This window comes from Urocitellus parryii, chromosome 15 (assembly GCF_045843805.1).
Source record: "Urocitellus parryii isolate mUroPar1 chromosome 15, mUroPar1.hap1, whole genome shotgun sequence".
NCBI classification, from domain to species: domain Eukaryota; kingdom Metazoa; phylum Chordata; class Mammalia; order Rodentia; family Sciuridae; genus Urocitellus; species Urocitellus parryii.
The window spans coordinates 15427087-15451777 of NC_135545.1; the positions used below are offsets into that span (position 1 = coordinate 15427087).

General features: G+C 38.7%; 1 protein-coding gene across 2 annotated transcripts in view; it reads right to left on the bottom strand.

Moving 5' to 3' along the window:
• Positions 1–23671, bottom strand: part of LOC113175097 (zinc finger protein 585A-like) — a 63404-nt gene extending 39733 nt beyond the window's left edge. For both annotated transcript variants that reach the window (XM_077793037.1, XM_026379258.2), the window contains exons 1-4: positions 23460–23671; positions 21438–21652; positions 869–907; positions 238–364 (exon numbers count right to left, since the gene is read on the bottom strand). In XM_077793037.1, coding sequence (XP_077649163.1) covers positions 238–364; positions 869–907; positions 21438–21509 — 238 coding nt within the window. In that variant the 5' untranslated portion in view covers positions 21510–21652; positions 23460–23671. The remainder of the gene's footprint in view (positions 1–237; positions 365–868; positions 908–21437; positions 21653–23459) is intronic.
• Positions 23672–24691: the final 1020 nt, after the last annotated feature.

The following is a 24691-nucleotide window of genomic DNA, read 5'->3' on the forward strand; positions in this document are numbered from 1 at the left end:
CAGCTGCCCAATTAATCTTATGGGTCAATAGAGTTTGTTTTTAAGAAGAGTAGTCATGTATCTCTATGAATAGAGTAATATGAAGATTCTCAAAAGAGATAAAGAATTCTGGACATTGCTCATGAAGATTCTCAAAAGAGATAAAGAATTCTGGACATTGCTCCACTGAATTCATCCAACTGAGAGTGGAAACACTCTCAGAAACCTCCTTTCAGATACCACGGTGACAAAGCTTACCTACTGAGAGCAGGTGGCTGTAGGTCTCCTGCATCACATCCCGGTAGAGGTTTCTCTGAGCAGGATCCAGATGCTGCCATTCCTCTCTGCTGAAATCTATAGTCACATCCCTGAAGGACACTGATCCCTGTAAAGGGAAAATTCCTGTTCAATGTGAACAGTTAGTTTCTGGAGATGCAAAAACAGTATTTAGGAATTTGGAACATGACTTTTGCAATTGTTTTTAATTTAACTCCTTTTTTAAAAAACTCATACCAGGGAATAATGCCAACAGCATGGCTGACTAGAAATCCTAGCACTCATCCACCAACACAGAGACAGGCAAAGCAACAAACAACTACATTTTGATGAAAATAACTAAATAAAAGTGCCAAAGTACATTAAAGGAGTAGTAGAAACCCTATAAAGTATAGAGACCCAGGCTAGTCACAAAGAACAAAGGCAATACCTCACCTCTGCCACCCCTAAGTAGCAGTTAGCACAGAACTAAGAGAAAGGTAAGCAAGGACTCCAGCAACCACCACCTACTGCCATCTATCCTAGCTGGCGACCTAAGGCTGGGTTCACAAAATCTGACTATTCTGATAACTTAAGAAAACAGCCAAGAAAGCACGCAAATACACAGAAGTACCTTTTCAAAATCCGGGGATGGCTCTGTGACCTTAGGGGCCTGTGGAAAGAGAGAGAGCCACTGGAATTCTTTATTCTTATATAGGGGACACACAAGGGGAGGTTCCATGGAACATTCTACATCAGAAGGGGCAAGGGGTGGGATTACAGAGGAACAGGTGATTGTAGCTCAACCCCACCGGGTGACGCCTACTCCTGGAGCCATGCCCCATTATCCAAGTGGAGGTAAAGCCCAAGTTATTGTGGGGCACAATAATTGCTCAGCATCTCTTGCTCAGGACTTATGGGCATGTATTTCCAGAGCGGTCCTGAGAATCCCACCTTGGATCTCTACAATCCTCACTACCTGGGACTCATATTGTCCTCACAGGTGCTAAGCCCGACTGAAGGAGGTGTGCCCAGTCTTCACACGAAGCCGACACTGTGTTCTACACTTTATGATTCATGTGTATACTGTACATAGCATCTTGCTGGGAGTATCCTGCTCCAGGGTGAGTATCACAGTACCCTTTCATTCCTGAGGCCTTATTGCTACTGAACCACCACTACCTAGTGGCCCACTATCTCTGAGACAAGCTACTGCTACACCCTACCCTGTGGGAGCACAAAGCCATTCCATCTACCCTCTCAGCTGCTGCTGCACCCTGCCCCTCAAGGCCTGAACTAAAGTGGTATCCTGCCTACTGGGTAAACAGTGTCTTGGCCACCCAGAGCAGCCCCACACTCCTGTACCTGACCTGAAGCCGCACATTACCCTCCAAGGAATTGGTGCCTTGACCCAAATCAAGCAACAATACATCCCAGGCTGAGCTGACATGGCACCCCATCTCCTAGGGAAACAGCATTGGCTGAGCTGTACCCAACCCTACAGGTTGAACAATAGTAGTGTCCTGCTTCCCTGGAACTGAACTAGCCATCTGGAGCCTAAGCTGGTGAGATACACCCCTGACCAAGGCGTGCAGCTGTCACTGTACTACCCCCCTACATTCCAGGGCTCAAGCAACAGCTGAGCTCTGCCATCCCAGAGTCATTGCTATAGCTGCAGTTAGCCTCACAGAATTTGGGACATTGCCAGGTCCCACCATCATCACTATTCAAAACATGATCCCTTGAGGCCTGAGTCACTACTGTGTCCTGAAGCAGCTGCACCCTGCTTCCCACGCCCAATCCTCCATTGCATCCCTTCTACCTAGTAGTTGAGCCAGTGCTGTGGCGGGCCCTCGGAGTCCAAGTCACATCTATAATCCAGACCATGGGCCCAAGCTGCTGGAGATGCCTCAGAATGACAGACTACTTTTATCAGCAATCTGTATCCAACTCTGCCTCAGAGCAAACCTGCACCCCCAAAGTCTAAATACTACCACAGGTTTGTGAGTCCCTGAGTCAAGGACTAGGTCAGACTCAACACAAAGAAGAATCCCTAAGCTAAGAGTCACCACTGTGAGAGAAATGAGAAAAGGAGGACCACAAAAGTCCTTGCTGCTGAGGATCCTAATGACCTATGCTGCTGTCACTCCTGCTATAAACTCTTATAGCTTAAGTCACCAAGGCACATGCACTATCGCTGATGTTGATCAAAGCTTAAGAAACCATACAGAGGCTATACCACTGCACTTCAGGGAATCACAGCCATACTCTTCCCATCCAGCACACTAAGACCCATATATGCAGGTGAAAAATCTCTCCCTACAAAAGCTACTCTGTGCAATATAGAAAAGGTAATTTTTCCACCAGATTTGTAGACATAAGAACATGAAAAGGCAAGAAAACATGACAGTACCAAAGAAACAATAATTCTCCAATAATGACTCCAAAGAAATGGAGATTCACCAACTGCCTTAAAAGGAATAAAAATAATTTTCTTAAGGACACTCTGTGAGATGTAAGAAAACACAGATAATTCAACAAAATCAGGAAAACAATCATGATCTGAATGAGAAATTCAACAGCAATAGATATCATAAAGAAGAATCAAACAAAAATCTTGGAACTGAATAATTCAATTAACAAATATAGAACATAGTAGAGAGCTTCAACAGCATCCTAGATCAAGCAGAAAAAATTTTGAACTTGCTATGATTTGGATATGGGTTGTCCCCCAAGGATTAATGTGACAAAAGATTGATCCCCAGTGGGATAGCATGAGAGGTGGTGGAAACTTTAAGAGGCAGAGCCTAGTGGGGGTCACTGGGGCATGCCATTGGAAGGGATTAACAAAGTTCCCTTAAGAAACATTAGTCCCCTCAAGAGAAAAAAAATGGTCCTCTCCTCAATCTCTACCTTCCTGCCTTGCCATGGGATCTCACTCTCATGCACTCCTACCATGGTGCCATTCACCAAGATGTGACACATATAAAGGCAGCCCTCACCAGAACCAGTGCCATGCAATTTGGACTTTCAGCCTCCAAATTTTTATACATACCTAGCCTTAGATGCTGTGTTATGGCATAAAAACAGATTTATACAGAACTAAAATAAAAGCAAGACCTGAAACCATAAAACTAGAAGAAAACAGGGGAAGCTCCTTGACATTGGCCTTGGCAATGATTTCTTGGATACCACATAATTCAGGCTACAAAAGCAAAAATAAATACACAAGACTATATCAAACAAAACAGCTCCTTCATAGCAGAAGAAACAGTCAACAAAATATAAATGCAACCTACAGATTAGGAAAAAATATACAATCCACTACAGCAACTGTGTGTGTGTGTGTGTAATATATATATATATATATATATATATATATATATATATAACAATGATGTCATGTTAATTATACCTTAAATATAAAATAAACTTTAGTTAAAAACAAAACTTAAAACTCATCCCCATTTCCCTAATGATTTTTTTTCAATTTTTTTGTAGTTGTAGATGGCCTTTATTTTATTTGTTTATTTTTAGGAGGTGCTGAGGATCGAACCCAGTGCTTCATGCATGCTATGCAAACACTCTGGCGCTGAGCTACAGCCTCAGTCCATCCTTACTATGGAAATTTTTAATCACACATAAAATTTAAAAGAATTTCATAGTTCACTTACTTTACTTACTTTATCACACATTTACCCAAGTTTTTATTTATCTATTGATTTACCTTACATTTTGGTGCATTTCAAAGTAAATTGCAAACATTAGTACAGTTCCTCCTAAATATTTTTTTTAATATTTATTTTTTAGTTGTAGTTGGACACAATACCTTTATTTGTTTTTATGTGGTGCTGAGGATTGAACCTAGGGCCTCGCACTTGCTAGGTGAGCACACCACAAGGCCAGCCCCCTCCTAAATATTTTATAATGAAAATCATTAATACTTTCAGGTAAAATTATTTTAATACATTTTCCAGTAAAATTTATATATAATTAAATGTACCAATCTTCACAGCACACAATGCCAAGGGACTGGTCTGGCATTGTGTGCTGATTGGACTGTGCAATGCAAAGTGCCTTTCCTCTCACTTGCCTGTGATCTCACACAGCACCTGAGATGGGTTTGACTTGCCAAGATGTCAATCAATCTGCTGATCACAAGACATCACCAAGCAAGACTCCACTCTTCGAAACCCTACCCCTTCCCTTATTTGGGTGGAATATTCTACTGAATGTCTTTTCCCCAATAAATAGGGGGGTTCTAGGTACACTCTCTCTCTCTCTCTTTCTAGTGTTGCCCAGCATGGAGTTGACCCTTGGGGTCACTGAGCAGTCCCAACCTTGACCTTTGAAACTCATGTTCATATGTTGCATGGTTTCTTCACCATTTTCTTAGTTATTGCTGCAGCCAACTCCTTTGAACCCAGGTCATCTTGCCAGCCTGGTGACAAAAGGTGATCATACTTATATCTAAAAATTATTGAAGAGGACCAAATAACTGCTGAAAAAGAAGTTCCTGACAGCATGATTCAAGTATAAATAAAGATGATAAAAAATGGCATCATTTGTAACTCCTAATGAAATAATGAATTTGAACAATAATCATTATTAATAGCTGCTCAAATCTTTCAGGTGATAGGTTGAAGAAAAGTTTACAAGAATGGATTAGCTAATAATATTTGCATTCACCAGTTTTAACATTACAAAATGAAAAATAGCCAAATATTATGTACATCCTCACATAATTAATTTCACTGCAATAGGTATTAAGTATTCTTGCAAAAGAAAAACTGAAATCTGAATCTCATCAAGGCTCCATTTCTAACAATTCATTCATAGACAGTGTAAGAGACAGGAACATAATGAACACTATAAAGACCAATATCTCAGCTAGATTCAGAAGGCAACAAATGACCTGTTTCTTCAACATATAATGTAGAAGAGAAAGAATATGGATGAGTCTTCTCTTTATTCAAAGATACTTAACAGTCCTACTAACCAAATGCAACTTGTGGACCTTGTTTGGGTCTTAATTGAAATGAATGAACATTAAAAAGACATGACATATTTAGAGAAATTCAAACAATGGGCATTAGATAATATCAAGGAATTTCTGTTATTTTTTTAGGTGTGATAATGGCTTACTGGTTATGTTAAATAAAAAGAAATAAAAAGTTCTCAGGTCTTAGTGGAACATATCAAAGTACTTATAGATAAAACACAGTGTTTGGACCCACTTTAAAATAATCCAACAGCTAGGGGAAGGGTGGTTTTGATAAAATAATAACAAAATGCTGATGACTACTGAAACTGTGTGATAAATACAAAGTAAGAGTTTCTTATATTGTTCTCTTTATCTTTGTATTTATTTTATTCATAATAAAATGTTTAACAAACATTATCTTCCATATAAAAAAATCTAATTTAGAAATGCATAGTTGGAACTCCACCTGGAGTTGTACACATTTTCTTAAAACAATGTATTATGAAATAAAAAGAATTATAGGGACTTTAATCTGAACAGCAATTTATAGAAATACTATACAGGAAATCATCTAGGATACATAAGAACAAATAACAGTGTCCAACTGGTATTTATAAATACTGCAACAAACAACAATGGAATGCACATTCTTTTCAGGCACCAATAGAAAAGTGACCAAGTTAGACCATATCCTTAGCTGTGAAACAAACCTTGACAAATTTAAAAGAATTAAAATAATACAAAGTATGTTCCACAATGGAATCATTCCCCCAATAACAGACAACTGAAAATTTTCCAAAATAATAACAACAGCTATTTAGAAAATGTTAAAATATTTGGGTAATAGCAATTTATTCAAAATGACCCATAAATCAAAGAGGAAAATTAAAAAGTAATTTAAAAAATACACAGAACTGAAAGGAGATGAAAATATAATCTATCAATATCTGTGGGAGGTAGATAAAGCAATGCAGAGAGGGAATTTTATAGCATTAAGCTTAAATTAGGAGGCCATTAGGTGGAATCCCACCAGCCAAGCCCACACGGACCCTTGGGCCGAGCACGGGTTCTCAGAAGGGGAAGGAAGCGGTACAGTCCCATCCCCCACAGCGGACACTCCGCCGAGGCAGTCAGCGGCCACCATCCGGGAAAGCTGAAGGATACACCGCCACTCTCCTTCAGAGTGCGACATCAAAACAGGTCGGTGTCATTCAGCTCACCCCCCAGACAGCGGGAATTCGCATAAAATCTCTCCTAGGCTTGCCGGGAGAGGGAGTATCAAGCTGAGCCTCCATACAGGCTAGGGGGAAACCAGAGACACCTGACCTCCAACCCCTCCTCCCAGTAGCAGCCAAAAGGAAACCTGGCTAGCCAGCGCTGGGGGAGGGGCAAGCAGAAAAAATCAAAGTGATAGAGTGCCAGGGATCCCAGCAGCCTGCAGCAGGGCCCGGAGATCCAGGCCAACTGATTCGCGTGGCCTGCCCTGCGGCTACAGAAGGCGTGGCGCCTCAGTGAAGCCATTAATTGGCAAGCAGGGAGGTTAGGGAAGGCCATTAGGTGGAATCCCACCAGCCAAGCCCACACGGACCCTTGGGCCGAGCACGGGTTCTCAGAAGGGGAAGGAAGCGGTACAGTCCCATCCCCCACAGCGGACACCCCGCCGAGGCAGTCAGCGGCCACCATCCGGGAAAGCTGAAGGATACACCGCCACTCTCCTTCAGAGTGCGACATCAAAACAGGTCGGTGTCATTCAGCTCACCCCCCAGACAGCGGGAATTCGCATAAAATCTCTCCTAGGCTTGCCGGGAGAGGGAGTATCAAGCTGAGCCTCCATACAGGCTAGGGGGAAACCAGAGACACCTGACCTCCAACCCCTCCTCCCAGTAGCAGCCAAAAGGAAACCTGGCTAGCCAGCGCTGGGGGAGGGGCAAGCAGAAAAAATCAAAGTGATAGAGTGCCAGGGATCCCAGCAGCCTGCAGCAGGGCCCGGAGATCCAGGCCAACTGATTCGCGTGGCCTGCCCTGCGGCTACAGAAGGCGTGGCGCCTCAGAAGCCATTAATTGGCAAGCAGGGAGGTTAGGGAAGGCCATTAGGTGGAATCCCACCAGCCAAGCCCACACGGACCCTTGGGCCGAGCACGGGATCTCAGAAGGGGAAGGAAGCGGTACAGTCCCATCCCCCACAGCGGACACTCCACCGAGGCAGTCAGCGGCCACCATCCGGGAAAGCTGAAGGATACACCGCCACTCTCCTTCAGAGTGCAACATCATAACAGCGGACACTCCATCCAGGCAGTCAGTGGCCACCATCCGGGAAAGCTGAAGAATACACCACCACTCTCCAACAGCTTGCAACATCAAAACAGCCAGCAGCAGGACCCCGGAGATCCAGGCCAACTGATTCGCGCGGCCTGCCCCGCAGCTACAGAAGGCGTGGCGCCTCAGAGAAGCCATTAATTAGCAAGCAGGGAGGTTAGGGACTGCCATTAGGTGGAATCCCGCCAGCCAAGCCCACCGCCCACGCCCGGAACAGGCCCAGCGACCTGCCAGCATTGTAGTCACGACACCCCAATTGGAATAGGGACAGAGCAGAGCCGCCTTCCACTCCCGGAACAGGCCCAGAGAGCCGCCAGCGTGGTAGACACGTCACCCCAATTGGAGTAGGGGCACAGCCGCCACCCGCACCTGCAAGGGAGACTTTTCAAGTATACAAGAGCAACATAAATAAATAGGGGGTAAATTTCAAAACACAACAGTTGCACCAAGCAGAAAGAAACGCGAGCAGTATGAAAAGACAAGGAAAGAAAGGACCACAAGCAATGCAGGTCAACTCAACTTTAGAAGAGGTAATAGCTGCAACAGATGGAATATCAGATAAAGAGTTCAGGATATATATGCTTCAGATGATCTGGAGTCTCAAGGAAGACATGAGACAGCAAAATCAGACAATGAAAGATCACATTGACAAACAAATCCAGGAAGTAAAAGATCAATTTCACAGGGAGATAGAGGTAATAAAAAACAAACAAATTGAAATTCTAGAAATGCAGGAAACAATAAACCAACTTAAAAACTCAATTGAGAATACTACCAGCAGAGTAGATCACTTAGAAGAGAGAACATCAGACAATGAAGACAAAGTATTTCAACTGGAAAAGAACATAGACAGCTCAGCAAGTCTGCTAAGAAACCATGAGCAGAACATCCAAGAATTATGGGACAATATCAAAAGACCAAATTTAAGAGTCATTGGGATACAGGAAGGCACAGAGCTCCATTCCAAAGGAATAAACAGTCTATTCAGTGAAATAATACGAGAAAACTTCCCAGAATTGAAGATTGAGACAGAATCCCAAATCCTAGAAGCCTACAGGACGCCGAATGTGCAAAATCATAAGAGATCCACACCTAGACACATTATAATGAAGATGTCCAACATACAGAATAAGGAGAGAATTTTAAAAGCTGCAAGAGAAAGAAAGCAGATTACATTTAGGGGTAAACCAATCAGGATAACAGCTGATCTCTCAACACAGACTCTGAAAGCTAGAAGATCCTGGAATAACATATTTCAAACACTGAAAGACAATGGGCTCCAACCAAGAATCGTGTATCCGGCGAAAATAAGCTTCAGGTTAGAAGATGAAATTAAAACCTTCCACAATAAACAAAAGTTAAAAGAATTCGCAGCTAGAAAACCATCTCTTCAAAAAATCCTTGGCAAAACATTACAGGAAGAGGAAATGGAAAACAACATTGAAAACCAACAATGGGAGGTAGGACAGTAAAGGGGGGAAAGTAGTCAAAGAGGATAACAAATCAGGTTTAGTAACATCAATAAACAAATATGGATAGAAGAACAAACCATATCTCAATAATAACCCTAAATGTTAATGGCTTAAACTCACCAATTAAGAGACACAGGCTAGTAGAATGGATCAAAAAACAAGACCCAACAATATGCTGTCTACAGGAGACGCATTTGATAGGAAAAGATATACATAGACTGAAGGTGAAAGGTTGGGAAAAATCATATCACTCATATGGACCGCGGAAACAAGCAGGAGTGTCCATACTCATATCTAATAAAATAGATTTCAAGCCAAAGCTAATCAAAAGGGATATAGAAGGACACTTCATACTGCTCAAGGGAACCATACACCAACAAGACATAACAATCATAAATATATATGCCCCAAATAATGGTGCAGCTGTATTCATCAAGCAAACTCTTCTCAAGTTCAAGAGTCTAATAGACCAACATACAATAATCATGGGAGACTTCAACACACCTCTCTCACCACTGGACAGATCTTCCAAACAAAAGTTAAATAAGGAAACTATAGAACTCAATAACACAATTAACAACCTAGACTTAATTGACATATATAGACTATACCACCCAACATCAAGTAGCTACACTTTTTTCTCAGCAGCACATGGAACCTTCTCAAAAATAGACCATATACTATGTCACAGGGCAACTCTTAGACAATACAAAGGGGTAGAGATAATACCATGCATCTTATCTGATCATAATGGAATGAAACTGAAAATCAATGATAAAAGAAGAAAGGAAAAAGCAAGCATCACCTGGAGAATGAACAATAGGTTGCTGAGTGATCAATGGGTTTTAGAAGACATCAAGGAGGAAATTAAAAAATTCCTAGAGTTAAATGAAAACACAGACACAACATATCGGAATCTATGGGACACATTGAAAGCAGTTCTAAGAGGAAAATTCATTGCTTGGAGTTCATTCCTCAAAAAAAGAAAAAACCAACAAATAAATGATCTCATACTTCATCTCAAAATCCTAGAAAAAGAAGAGCAAAACAACAGCAAAAGAAGTAGAAGGCAAGAAATAATTAAAATCAGAGCTGAAATTAATGAAATTGAAACAAAAGAAACAATTGAAAAAATTGACAAAACTAAAAGCTGGTTCTTTGAAAAAATAAATAAAATTGACAGACCCTTAGCCATGCTAACGAAGAGAAGAAGAGAGAGAACCCAAATTACTAGCATACGGGATGAAAAAGACAATATCACAACAGACACTTCAGAAATACAGAAGATAATCAGAAATTACTTTGAATCCTTATACTCCAATAAAATAGAAGATAGTGAAGGCATAGATAAATTCCTTGAGTCCTATGATCTGCCCAGATTGAGCCAGGAGGATATAGACAACCTAAACAGACCAATAACAATAGAGGAAATAGAAGAAACCATCAAAAGACTACCAACTAAGAAAAGCCCAGGACCGGATGGGTATACAGCAGAGTTTTACAAAACCTTTAAAGAGGAACTAACACCAATACTTTTCAAGCTATTTCAGGAAATAGAAAAAGAGGGAGAACTTCCAAATTCATTCTACGAGGCCAACATCACCCTGATTCCGAAACCAGACAAAGACACATCAAAGAAGGAAAACTACAGACCAATATCTCTAATGAACCTTGACGCAAAAATCCTCAATAAAATTCTGGCGAATCGGATTCAAATACATATCAAAAAAATTATACATCATGATCAAGTAGGATTCATCCCTGGGATGCAAGGCTGGTTTAATATACGGAAATCAATAAATGTTATTCACCACATCAATAGACTTAAAAATAAGAACCATATGATCATCTCAATAGATGCAGAAAAAGCATTCGACAAAGTACAGCATCCCTTTATGTTCAAAACGCTAGAAAAATTAGGGATAACAGGATCATACCTCAACATTGTAAAAGCAATCTATGATAAGCCACAGGCCAGCATCATTCTGAATGGAGAAAAATTGAAGGCATTCCCTCTAAGATCTGGTACAAGACAGGGATGCCCTCTCTCACCACTTCTGTTCAACATAGTCCTCGAAACACTGGCCAGAGCAATTAGACAGTCAAAAGAAATTAAAGGCATAAAAATAGGAAAAGAAGAACTTAAATTATCACTATTTGCAGATGATATGATTCTATACCTAGCAGACCCAAAAGGGTCTACAAAGAAGCTATTAGAGCTAATAAATGAATTCAGCAAAGTGGCAGGATATAAGATCAACACGCATAAATCAAAGGCATTCCTGTATATGAGCGACAAATCCTCTGAAACGGAAATGAGGACAACTACTCCATTCACAATATCCCCCCAAAAAATAAAATACTTGGGAATCAACCTAACAAAAGAGGTGAAAGATTTATACAATGAAAATTACAGAACCCTAAAGAAAGACATAGAAGAAGACCTTAGAAGATGGAAAAACATACCCTGCTCATGGATAGGCAGAACTAACATCATCAAAATGGCGATATTACCAAAAGTTCTCTATAAGTTCAATGCAATGCCAATCAAAATCCCAACAGCATATCTTGTAGAAATAGATAAAAGAATCATGAAATTCATATGGAATAATAAAAGACCCAGAATAGCAAAAACAATACTAAGCAGGAAGTGTGAATCAGGCGGTATAGCGATACCAGACTTCAAACTATACTACAGAGCAATAGTAACAAAAACAGCATGGTACTGGTACCAAAACAGGCGGGTGGACCAATGGTACAGAATAGAGGACACAGTAACCAATCCACAAAACTACAACTATCTTATTTTTGATAAAGGGGCTAAAAGCATGCAATGGAGGAAGGATAGCATCTTCAACAAATGGTGCTGGGAAAACTGGAAATCCATTTGCACCAAAATGAATCTGAATCCCTATCTCTCGCCGTGCACAAAAGTTAACTCAAAATGGATCAAGGAGCTTGATATTAAATCAGAGACACGGCATCTGATAGAAGAAAAAGTTGGTTATGATCTACACGCTGTGGGATCGGGCTCCAAATTCCTCAATAGGACACCCATAGCGCTAGAGTTAACAAATAGAATCAACAAATGGGACTTACTCAAACTAAAAAGTTTTTTCTCAGCAAAAGAAACAATAAGAGAGATAAATAGGGAGCCTACATCCTGGGAACAAATCTTTACTCCACACACTTCAGATAGAGCCCTAATAACCAGAATATACAAAGAACTCAAAAAATTAGACAATAAGATAACAAATAACCCAATCAATAAATGGGCCAAGGACCTGAACAGACACTTCTCAGAGGAGGACATACAATCAATCAACAAGTACATGAAAAAATGCTCACCATCGCTAGCAGTCAGAGAAATGCAAATCAAAACTACCCTAAGATACCATCTCACTCCAGTAAGACTGGCAGCCATTAGGAAGTCAAACAACAATAAGTGCTGGAGAGGATGCGGGGAAAAGGGCACTCTTGTTCATTGCTGGTGGGACTGCAAATTGGTGCAGCCAATTTGGAAAGCAGTATGGAGATTTCTCGGAAAGCTGGGAATGGAACCACCATTTGACCCAGCTATTCCCCTTCTCGGTCTATTCCCTAAAGCCCTAACAAGAGCATGCTACAGGGACACTGCTACATCGATGTTCATAGCAGCTCAATTCACGATAGCAAGACTGTGGAACCAGCCTAGATGCCCTTCAATAGATGAATGGATAAAAAAAATGTGGCATTTATACACTATGGAGTATTACTCTGCATTAAAAAATGACAAAATTATAGAATTTGGAGGGAAATGGATGGCATTAGAGCAGATTATGCTAAGTGAAGCTAGTCAATCTTTAAAAAACAAATACCAAATGACTCCTTTGATATAAGGGGTGTAAACAAGGACAGGGTAGGGACGAAGAGCTTGAGAAGAATATTTACAGTAAACAGGGATGAGAGGTGGGAGGGAAAGGGAGTGAGAAGGGAAATTGCATGGAAATGGAAGGCGATCCTCAGGGTTATACAAAATGTCATATAAGAGGTAAGGAGGGGTAAGTCAAGAGAATACAAACGGAAGACATGATTTACAGTAGAAGGGGTAGAGAGAGAAAAGGGGAGGGGAGGGGAGGGGAGGGGAGGGGGGATAGTAGACAATAGGACAGACAGCAGAATACATCAGACACTAGAAAGGCAATATGTCAATCAATGGAAGGGTAACTGATGTGATACAGCAATTTGTATACGGGGTAAAAGCGGGAGTTCATAATCCACTTGAATCAAACCGTGTAATATGATGTATTAAGAACTATGTAATGTTATGAACGACCAATAAAAAAAAATAAAATAAAATAAATAAATATTAACTTAATATAAAAAAAAAAAAGCTTAAATTAGAAGAGTAAAGGTCATGAGTTAATAATGTAAGCTCCTGGGGCTGGGGTTGTGGCTCAGCGGTAGAGTGCTCGCCTAGCACATGCAGGGCCCTGGGTTCTATCCTCAGCACCACATATAAATAAATAAATAAAATAAAAAGTATGTGTCAAATACAACGAAAAAATATTTTTAAAAAATAATAGTAATGTCAACTCCTACCACAAGAAACTAGAAAAAGAGGAACAAAATAAACCTAAGGCAAGCTAAAGGAGGAAAATAATGCTGACTGACCAATCAGACTGACAGATAAAAAGAAGATACAAGTCCTCAATATCAGGAATAAAATAGAAAATATCACTATAGATACAGCAAATAAAGGAATATTAAAAAATCCATGTTAATAAATTTAATAACTTAGAAGAAATGGACCAACTGCTCAAAAATCACAAACTACCAAAAATAAAACATTATAAATTGATAGGCCAAATAATCCTATAGATATTCATGTAAGTTAATAATTTAAAACCTTCTGAAAAAGAAATCTCCAGATCTAGGTTTATTTATTTTTTTTATTTTTAGTTATAGATGGAAACAATACCTTTAATTAATTAATTAATTTATTTTTTAGGTCATGCTAGGGATCAAACCCAGTGACTCACGCATGCTAGGCAAGCGCTCTACCACTGAGCCACTAGTTTTACCAGAGAATTCTACCCAATATTTAAAGAAGAATCAGTTTTCATTTCCATATTTTTTTTCAGAAAATAAAATAGAAGGAACACTTCCCAAATAATTTTGTGAGACCAATGTTACTATGATATTAAAACCATGCAAAGTCTAGGCATGGTGGCGCACATCTGTAATCCCAATAACTGGGGGAGGAGGCTGAGGCAGGAGGATTGCAAGTCCAAGGCCAGCCTGAGCAACTTAGAGAGACCCTGTCTCAAAATAAAATAAAATAAAAAGGACTGATAATGTAGCTCAGACATTAAGTATCCTTGGACCAATTCCCAGTACCCCCCCCAAAAAAAAATATATATTTATAAAAACAAACTCCAGACTAGTGTCTCTCATAAACCCATCTGCAAACATTAGCATGCTGAACCCAGCAATTAATAAATAGAATCATGCACCACAATAAAAATAAACTGGAATTTGTGGGGAAATTCTATATTACACTTTGTACTCCCTGTTAATCTATAATACTTTTTTTTTTTTTAAAGTATTGAGTATTCAACCGAGTTCAAGGCTAGCAGGCTAGCCTTGAAGTTGTGATCTTCCTGACTTGGCCTTCCTAGTCACTAGGATTTGGGGCACACACCACTACACTTGGCATCTATAATAATTTCAAATAAAAGAGTTTTAAAAACATTTTCTATAGGAATATGACCTCAGAAAGGAAGTACAAAGTGCCACCTTATTGTTAGAAAGAGATGATTTCTAAACATTAAATATTAAGTTTAGAAAAATATTATTTTTTAATATTTTAAAAATATTAAACATGACAAGGACACAATCCAAAATAAATTTCAGATGGTATTATTATCACGCACCAAATTACATCTCCAAAAATTATAGATAGCTGGCTCCCCTGTACTCCCAGCTACTAGGGAGGCTGAGACAGGACTCACTGAAGCCCAGGAGTTCCAGACCAGCCTGAGCAACACAGTGAAACTCTGTCAGAAAAAAAAAAAAAATTGTAAACAGGAACTACTCTAGGAAAATAGACATTTCTAATGAGAAACTTCAGACACTCTCAGCTCTGATGAGATAAAGAAAAAATTAATAATACTATAAAACCTTCCTAATTATATATCTTACAGATATCAAATTCTATATCCTGAAAACAGATTTCCTTTCATATGCCTATGCAACATTCAGAAACACAACACATAAAATTTGCAAAACAAAAACCCATAATGATATTCCAAAAGCAAATAAATCTCTCCATTGATGAATCCTAATTTTATCAAAGTTATTATTATTACTACTATAATTATTTTGGTTCTGGAGATTGAACTTACACACATGGTAGGCAAGCACTGAGCTTGGGTCTTACTAAATTGACCAGAATGGCCTCAAACTTCTCATCCACCTGTCTCAGCTTCCTGAGTAGCTGGGATCACACAGGATGTGCCACTGGGCCCACCAAAAGTAGACTTTCTTTTTTTTTTTTAATATTTTTTTAGTTGTAGATGGACACAATGTCTTTATTTTTTTATGTGGTGTTGAGGCTCAAACCCAGTGCCTCATACTTGCAAGGCAAACGTTCTACAACCGAGTTGTAGCTCCAGCCCCCAAAAGTAGACTTACTATTTTTTTCAATATTTATTTTTTAGTTGTAACTGGACACAATATCTTTATTTTATTTATTTTCTGTGGTGCTGAGGATCAAACCCAGGACCTCACACATGCTAGGCAAGCGTTCTACCGCTGAGCCACAATCCCAGCCCCCCAAAAGTAGACTTTCTTAGGTGAAATTTTAAACACCTAAAATCAAACTTGTCATAAACAATAATAAAGGGCTGGTGGGAAATTTGATGTTTCTAGAAATGCATCTTTTTTGTTGTTGTTATAGGTGGACACAATATCTTTACTTCATTTTTATGTGGTGCTGAGGTTTGAACCCAGTACCTCACATGTGCTAGGCGAGCACTCTACCACTGAGCCATATCCCCATCCCCAGAAATGAATCCTCGTAATCTAGATTTTAAAATATATTTGTATGAGTTAGGAATGATGATGCCAGTCTGTAGTTCTAGCTACCTAGGAGCTTGAGACAGGGCAATCCCTTGAATCCTTTTAAGGAGTTTGAGACCAACCTGAGTAACAAAGCAAGACCCTTAAGTGTGTGTGTGTGTGGGGGGGATTGTTTACATAAGATAAAAGATCTTAGAGTACTCTTTCTATCATAATTTCTAATATGTAACCTTTTGGGATATTTTGCTATTTTGTTTTGACTTCTTTAACTATGGAGTGGGCTGCTGAATGAAAAATAGTATTTGCTTCAATAACATTTGCCTCCCTGTGATAAACTCTGGCTACTGTTTTTTTGTTGTTGTTTGTTTATTTGTTTGTTTTAAAAGAGAGAGAGAGGGCTGGGGATGTGGCTCAAGCGGTAGCACGCTCGCCTGGCATGCGTGCGGCCCGGGTTCGATCCTCAGCACCACATACCAACAAAGATGTTGTGTCCGCCGAGAACTAAAAAATAAATATTAAAAAAAATTCTCTCTCTCTCTCTCTCTCTCTCTCTCTCTCTCTCTCCTCTCTCACTCTCTCTTAAAAAAAAAATAAAAATAAAATAAAATAAAATAAAAGAGAGAGAGAGAGAATTTTTTAATATTTATTTTTTAGTTTTCGGTGGACACAACATCTTTATTTTATTTGTATGTGGTGCTGAGGATCGAACCCAGTGCCCCACGCATGCCAGGGGAGCGCTACTGCTTGAGCCTCCCCAGCCCTGGCTACTGTTTTAATCTACTTTAATATATTTGACTTTTAAACCTATGTTCATAATTTTCAGGGTTTTTTTTTTTTGGGGGGGGGTGGGCACCAAAGTTAACACTGTAAACAAAACAAAATAAAAACCAAACACCAAGCTAGGAATAATTTTAGATACTATTTTTTACCCAAAGTTTTGGTATAAATTATCAACTATAAACCACATGATATTTTCTATTGATATGGATATTGACTGCTGGAATTGTTGAATTAACATTTTAATTTCTGCAAGAATACCTCAATAATTTGTTCTTACTAATTTTGATATTTATTTTTTGCAAAATGTTATTCCTTTGTTCAGGTTTTCAGTTTTTGAATGATCTTATTAATATGCCTTCCTGATTGTTTTAATCTTAGGTATAACAGAAACTATTTTTCTGGTTTTAATATGTATGCTTCTTTACTCCTGTTTCTTTTTTTTCTCTTCTTTCCTTTTTTGCAGTGCTGAGGACTGAACCCATGGTCTTGCACATCTTGACAAGTGCTTCACTACTGAGCTACATCCCCAGCTCTCTTTACTCTTTTTTTTCTTGATCATCACCACACAGAAGCAATTTGAATTTCTCTGAAATATCTTTATCAACTAATCATCCTTATTCTCTAACTAGCTGATTTCTTCCCTTGTTGTTATTTAGTCCCTATTGTTATAAATTTATTGAGTTGTTCTTCTAACTTGTTAGTTAAAACCATAACTCATTATCTTAGGTCTCTTGTTTTGTTCTTCAAACTTTTAAGATTCCTTAAAAAGGCATTTGAATCTGGGCTGGGGATGTGGCTCAAGCAGTAGCTCGCTCGCCTGGCATGCATGCGGCCCGGGTTCAATCCTTAGCACCACATACAAACAAAGATGTTGTGTCCGCCGAAAACTAAAAAAAAATAAATATTAAAATTCTCTCTCTCTCTCAAAAAAAAAAAGGCATTTGAATCTATATTCCCCTCCCATCTACAGCTTAGCTTCACCATACTCCCTTTAAAATGTAATACTATGATAGGGATGGGGTTGTGGCTCAGTGGCAGAATGCTTGCCTAGCATGTTTTAGGCACTGGGTTTGATCCTCAGCACCAAATAAAAATAAATAAAAATATCAGTATGTGTCCGTCTACAACTACAACTAAAAATAAAAATTAAAAAAAAAATAATAATACTGATGCTATTTTTGGTGATACTTGCTTGTAAATCTAATTGCTCTGAAAATAGAGGCAGGAGGATCCCAAGTTGGAGCCTAGCCTTGGCAACTTAGAAAGAACCTATCTCAATATAAAAAGGGTGGGGAATGTAGCTTAATGGGAAAGTGCCTCTGGGTTTAATCCCCAGTATTAAATTTTTTAAAAAGTAATAATGTGTTTATTGAAATATTTATTTAAGGTTGTTGGGACTGGGGTTGTGGCTCAGCTCATCTAGCAACTGTGAGACCCTGAGTTGGATCCTCAACGCCACATAAAAATAAATAAATAAATAAAATAAAGGTATTGACAACTATAACTAAAAAATAAATATTAAAAAATTAAGATTGTAATAAAATACACATTACAAAATTTATCATTTTAATCAGTTTTAAGTGTACAGTTCAGTAGCATTAAGTACATTCACACTGTTAAGCAAAGGCCTTTCACTTTTTATTTCTAATTTAACGCACTTGGTCAGAAAACAAACAATATTACAACAAAAGATTATGTTTTTTTCTGCTTTGATCAATAAGAGAGAAGAGAGTAGGTGATAAAATGGCTAATGATGACACACTTAATATGATTTCTGTTCATTTTTAATTACTATAGCTCAAAATTAAATTGTTAAATGTTGGTAATTTTTTTAAAATTTTTTTTTTTTAGTTGTTGATGGACCTTTATTTATTTATTAATTTATATGTGGTGCTGAGAATTGAACCCAATGCCTCACACATGCTAGGCAAGCGCTCTACCACTGAGTCACAACCTCAGCCCCAAATGCTGGTAACTTTTATAATTGTTGTATATTGTTCCTTTTATAAGTAGAAACCATCCTTCCTCAGCCATTTAGGTGTTTTTTGTCTTAATTTTTTTTTTTTTTTTTGTCTATACTTTTGATCTGTTCCTAAAATTGCAGACCTACTTTCTTTTGGTTCTTACTTCTGAGTCAAACTTTCCCTATTCCTTTTTTTTTTAATATTTTTTTAGTTGTGGATGGACACAATACTTTTATTTTTATGTGGTGCTGAGGATAGAACCCAGTGCCTTATGCATGCTAGGCAAGTGCTCTACCACTGAGCTATAACCCCAGCCCCTACTACTTTATTTTTAAATAAGAAAACCAGCTCCTGAATGCTGAGATTTAGCCTGGTACTATCACGTGGGCTTTACTGATGCTAGGAGCTAACGTAGCACCTTATTACACAAAAATAATCTCATAGAACATCAACATCAAAGAAAACCTACTCTCTGATAAGTAGTGCAAGACAAACCAAGACGACTTTGTATTCACATCTGAACACAGACAAAAATCAGAACATTGTTCAAACCACAAAGGTCAATAAACATACCCTTATTTTGGCTAATAAAGTGACTGCCTCTTTTTTATTATAGCTTTAAGCCTCACACCATTCATCTTCTAAATAAAAATTATTAAGATACCGATGGGGCTGAGGTTATGGCGCAGCAGTAGAGTGCTTGTCTCACACATGTAAGGCACTGGGTTTGATCCTAAGCACCACATAAAAATAAATAAATAAATAAAAGATATTGTGTCTATCTGCGACTAAAAAAAAAAAAAAGATACCCAGTCATAAACTTGCTGAACAACCACAAAAATGGAGGTTACCTGAAGTTCAGTTGACTAAATCCTTATTCATTTGACTAAACCCTAAAATGAAATTCTAGTATTTCTTATATATTCAATAAAAAAGGAAGACATGACAAGAATGTCCACTGCAATGCTGCTCATAATATGCTTTCTTTGTATTATAGCAAACATTAAAAAAAAGTACGTGAAGTGTCTAGCATATCATCTTTGGTGAAATCACAAGAAAAAATTGTAGTTGTATTTTTACCTATATACAGAACTTGGTAATAAAAAAAAAACTAATAAGACTGGTCATCTATATTGGAAGATGTGGGCACATAACAGAGTGGCAAGTGAACAGCATTCCCATCTTTCCCCTGAATTTTTTTTTTTTTTTATAGTTGTAGATGGACAGCATGCTTTTATTTTACTTGTTTATTTTTATGTGGTGCTCAGGATAGAACCCAGTGCTTTACATGTGCTAGGCAAATGCTCTGCCACCGAGCTATAGCCCCAGTACCTCCCCTGAATTTTTTTTGCCACAATACTTTTTGTTGGTGTTACTAGGGACTGAACCTACGGGCATTTTATCACTGAGCAACATTCCTAGCCATTTTTATTTTTATTTTGAGACAGGATCTCACTAAGTTGTTCAGGGCCTCACTAAGTTACTGAGTCTGACTTTGAACTTGTGATCCTCCTGTCTCAGCCTCCTGAGTCACTGGGATTATAGGCATGCACCACCTCGTCCAGCTCACCACAATGCTTTTCAGTGTTGCTTTAATATTTTGTAAATATTTCAACCAAGTGTATGTATTGCCTATTCAAAAAAATTAAATTATTCCTAGTAAACTATCAGAATATCATCAGAGGAATAAGAAATATTACATACCTGAAATAAGAACAGTATGCTAATGAAAATGAATATTTAGACTACAAACTAAAGTTTTTGAAAATTAAAACTTTGAATTAAATGTTGATATAACTGAAGAAAAGCTCAACAGAAGGGCTAAAGGACAAAGTTGGTAAAGTTTCCCAGAAAGGAAAACAGCCAAGGAATGGTGTAAGGGGTGGATGTAAGGGGTTGGGGGATGGTGGGGTGCAGGTATGGAGAACCAATATTTGAAAAACAGAAATCTCAACATCAGAATTGAGAAAATATTTGTGCTGGGAGAAGCAGTATGGGAAGAGATGGAGAAATGTCTTCAAATGCCATACAAAAGTGATTTCTAACCAAGAATTTTATCCACAGATGAAGGATCAATCAATATAGTGTGATGGCAAAATAAACAACAACCTCCCTTGATAGGCCACTTTCCACTGTCATACAGTTGGCCCCTAGAGACGGAGATATCACCTCTTTGATCATTCTTTTTTTTTTTTAACAATTCTTTTTAAATTTTTCTTAATTTTTTAGTTGTAGATGGACACACCAACTTTTTTTTATTTAGTTATGTTTTTATGTGGTGCTGAGGATCGAACCCAGTGCCTCACACATGCTAGGCAAGCACTCTACCACTGGTTACAACCCTAGCCCCCCTGTTTGCTCATTCTTGACAGATGAAGATTTGTTTCAAGAACAGCAAATTTTGGGGGTGGGGTGAGGGGCAGTGTGCTGGGGATTGAATCCAGGGCCTTGTGCAGGTGAGGCAAGCACTCTACCAACTGGGCTATATCCCCAGCCCAAGAACAGCAAATTTAAGAGTATGGCTCATTCTTATAGCCTATCTGCCTCTGCTCTGAGGCTCTGGTTAAAGATCAGAGATATTCACCCCTGGGATTAATTCCCACCCCAAGGATGCCTCCTCCGTACCTCATATGAGCTGTCATGATCCTCTGGAGCCAGAGTTGTAGGTTTCTGAGGTGAAATCCAATTAGTTGGCATGGCCACACTGGGTTGCAACTCTTGTTCTCTCAGGAGTCAAAGACTTAATGGTCCTTTGTGAATTCAAGTAGAGCTGTTGGGAAGAGGTGACCTGGAGTCTGAGGAAGATCTGGTCCAGGGGTTCCCCAGAGATACCACAAAACCTAGAAACATCAAGTCCACATAGTCAGTCATTCAACATTCACCACCTAAACAACTTCTGCAGCTAGAAACCACAGAGCAGTGGTTCTCAAACTTGAGTATCCATTCAAATCATCTGAAGGGCTTTTTAAGACACATTTAAAAATTTTCAGTCTCATCCTTGCAATTTCTAATTTAGTAGGTTTAAGGTAAGGCCCAATAATTTGCATTTCTAGCTAGTGCCCTGATTACCCTAAAACTGTTTTTTTCAGGGACCATATTGAAGAAGCAGTCCTGTGAAGGATATAAAATCAAAATGTGACAGGCATTACTGATGGTAAAATATGGGGAAAAGCATGAGATTTGGAGTCACATTCCTACAGATTTGAACTGCAGCTCTGCCATCTTTCAGCTAAGAGAATATGCAGTTACTTCAGTATTAATTTCAAAAATTAGGATGAAAATGCCTATCTAGTACTTATGAAAATGAAAGTATATAATGCTTATATAAAGTACTCAACACTTCCCTGGCATACAAAGATCATGCAATAAATACTAGCAAACTATATTATACATTAAAACAATATAAAAAATAATGTTAATCAGGACAAGTAAAACAATAAATACACCATACAATATTGACTTATATATGTGACAAAAGTGGTATTCAATTGAATGTGCACAAAACATTGTATCAATGTTCCTAATATAACAGTCCATCCACCTAGAACAAAACAAACTAGAAGACTACCACACAATTCAGTAGACAAATTCCAACTGAACTGAAATATATGTATTTTTTAAAACCCAAAGAACATTTAAATATATTTTAGGAGTATGTATTGCATAACATTGTCATGTGCTGAGTGTAACTTAGACACAGAGAAAACCCAAAAGCTATTTTTTAAAAACCCAGATTTTTCTGATTAGATGACATATACTTATTATGTTAAATATGCAATAAAAATTGAAATAGATATTTAAAGATATCAATTTTTTCACTATGTGGTAATAGGTTTCTTGTAATGTTAAAAAAAAATCTAGCAATCACTAAATAAAACCTGGACGAAGGATATGAAAATTCAAAGAAAAGGAAACAAATAGAAATTATGCATTAAAACAATTAAATATAGTTTCCTTTAAGAATTGTAAAAATTTTTTAAAAGCAATAATATCCAGTGTTGGAAAGCATTTGGAAAAATAATTTCTTCACAATTCATTGGTGGAAGCTTAAATTGCTAAAATACCTTTTGAGACATTTACTCAGAATCTATTATTAAAATACACATAAGTGTTCATAATGATATAGTTTCAAATATATTACAAAGCAGAAACTAACAAAAAGAAGAATAAGAAGACAAAACTACCTTTCTGGTGTAAGTAGTTTACCTTCTTCTGTAATTAAGCAGACAACATTTGTAAGGAGAGATAAGATATATTCGTAAAATATATGCTGAATTTGTATATAACAATAAAATTTGAGAATATATATTGTTTTATGTAACATTTTTGAAAACTGACCGTTACATAGACCATAAGATTTTTTTCAACTGAGCAGTGCCCAGAGACATAATTTGAAACAGAAAATACTCTTCTAAATAACTAATGGGTCAAAGGAAAAACAAAAAGTTAAAAAAAAAACAGATTTAAACAAAAAAGAAAATGTTACACACCAAAGGTTGTGAATATCTATATTAAAGAAGACCGGAAATTGATGAGCTGAACTCAGGTTAGAAAGCAAGCTGATCAAAGAACTCAGTGACCCCTCTACAGACTCTCAATCACCAACCACAGACTCTATCACTTGACTCCTAACTCCCAATAACTCACCTCAGCGAACCCCATCACTGACAGGAGAGACCTTCGCCACTGACAACCAAAACGGATGCCCCGCCCCCATCACTGAACCCCCAAACCATCACTAGCTCCACCCCACCGCTCACACTGCCGACTACACAGAATCCTCAATCGCGACCAACCAAAATGATCTCAAAGACTTCTAGCCATCTCCTAATAGTAGCCCCGAAATAGCCTTCGAGGACCACTTCCACTTCCGGTTTGACTTCTAAAACCTCCCCTTGGGGGAATGTTGGTTCTGCGCATGCTCCGAACTCTAGGCTGCCACTTTAAGCCAACAGTAAACGCCGCGCAGACATTCCTTTAGAGACTTTATGCGGTTACCATAGGAGGTGCGGTCCGGCGGAGAACATGGCCGCGCCCAGGGATACTTCTTTGTGTGGGCCGCCATCTGTTCGTAGAGCGTAGGAGTTGGCCCTCACCCAAGTGTCACGGTGTGAGCCTGGGACTGTCGCCTTTGTCTGAATAGGCCTCCGGGAGGAGGAAGTTACCGGATATGGGTTCTGGAACTTTACATTATACTTAGAAAAGCTAGTTGCCACGAGGGCTACAGCGAGCAGGGAATCCAGCGAGGACAAACCACTTGGAGGGATTCCTGGGAGAAACCACAGGGAAATGAGGGAGAAAACAGACGGAACGATCCGCTTTATGAAGAAACTACTCAGGGAGAAAATGGAGAGGCGAGAATGGGAATCCGCCCCTGGGTAAAACCCCCAGCAACACGGAGACAGAAATTGGGAATATGCCAAACCCCTACTGTGAGTGGTACAGCCTTTAATAGGAGAAACCACCCCGGGAACTAGGGTAGCAGTCCAGCCCGGGAGATACCACTGGAGCAGGGGGGAGAAGGCGGGGCGTCGGGTCCCGAAGTTATGATGAAGGGAGGGGAGGCTCGAATTCCCGTTAGTTTCTGTCAGCCTCCACCCAACTAAAGTAAAACTATAATAGGTAGTCGTCGTCGTCGTGGTAATCATGGCAGTTAACATAGGCAACGTTATTAAAAAACACCTAAAGAAAACGTTGCTATTTTTATTTACTTGTAAAATAAAATATAATGTGTCTTAAATAGGAAAATGAAACCTTAAGCCGTCTCTGACTCTTCGCTAGTTTCTGTATGGAAATTCTGAAGTAACACTCTCTTTATGAGGTTAGGAGTGGGGAACGGCTAAATGGTCTTCAAAACCCAGTTTAGTTATCGCTTCCCC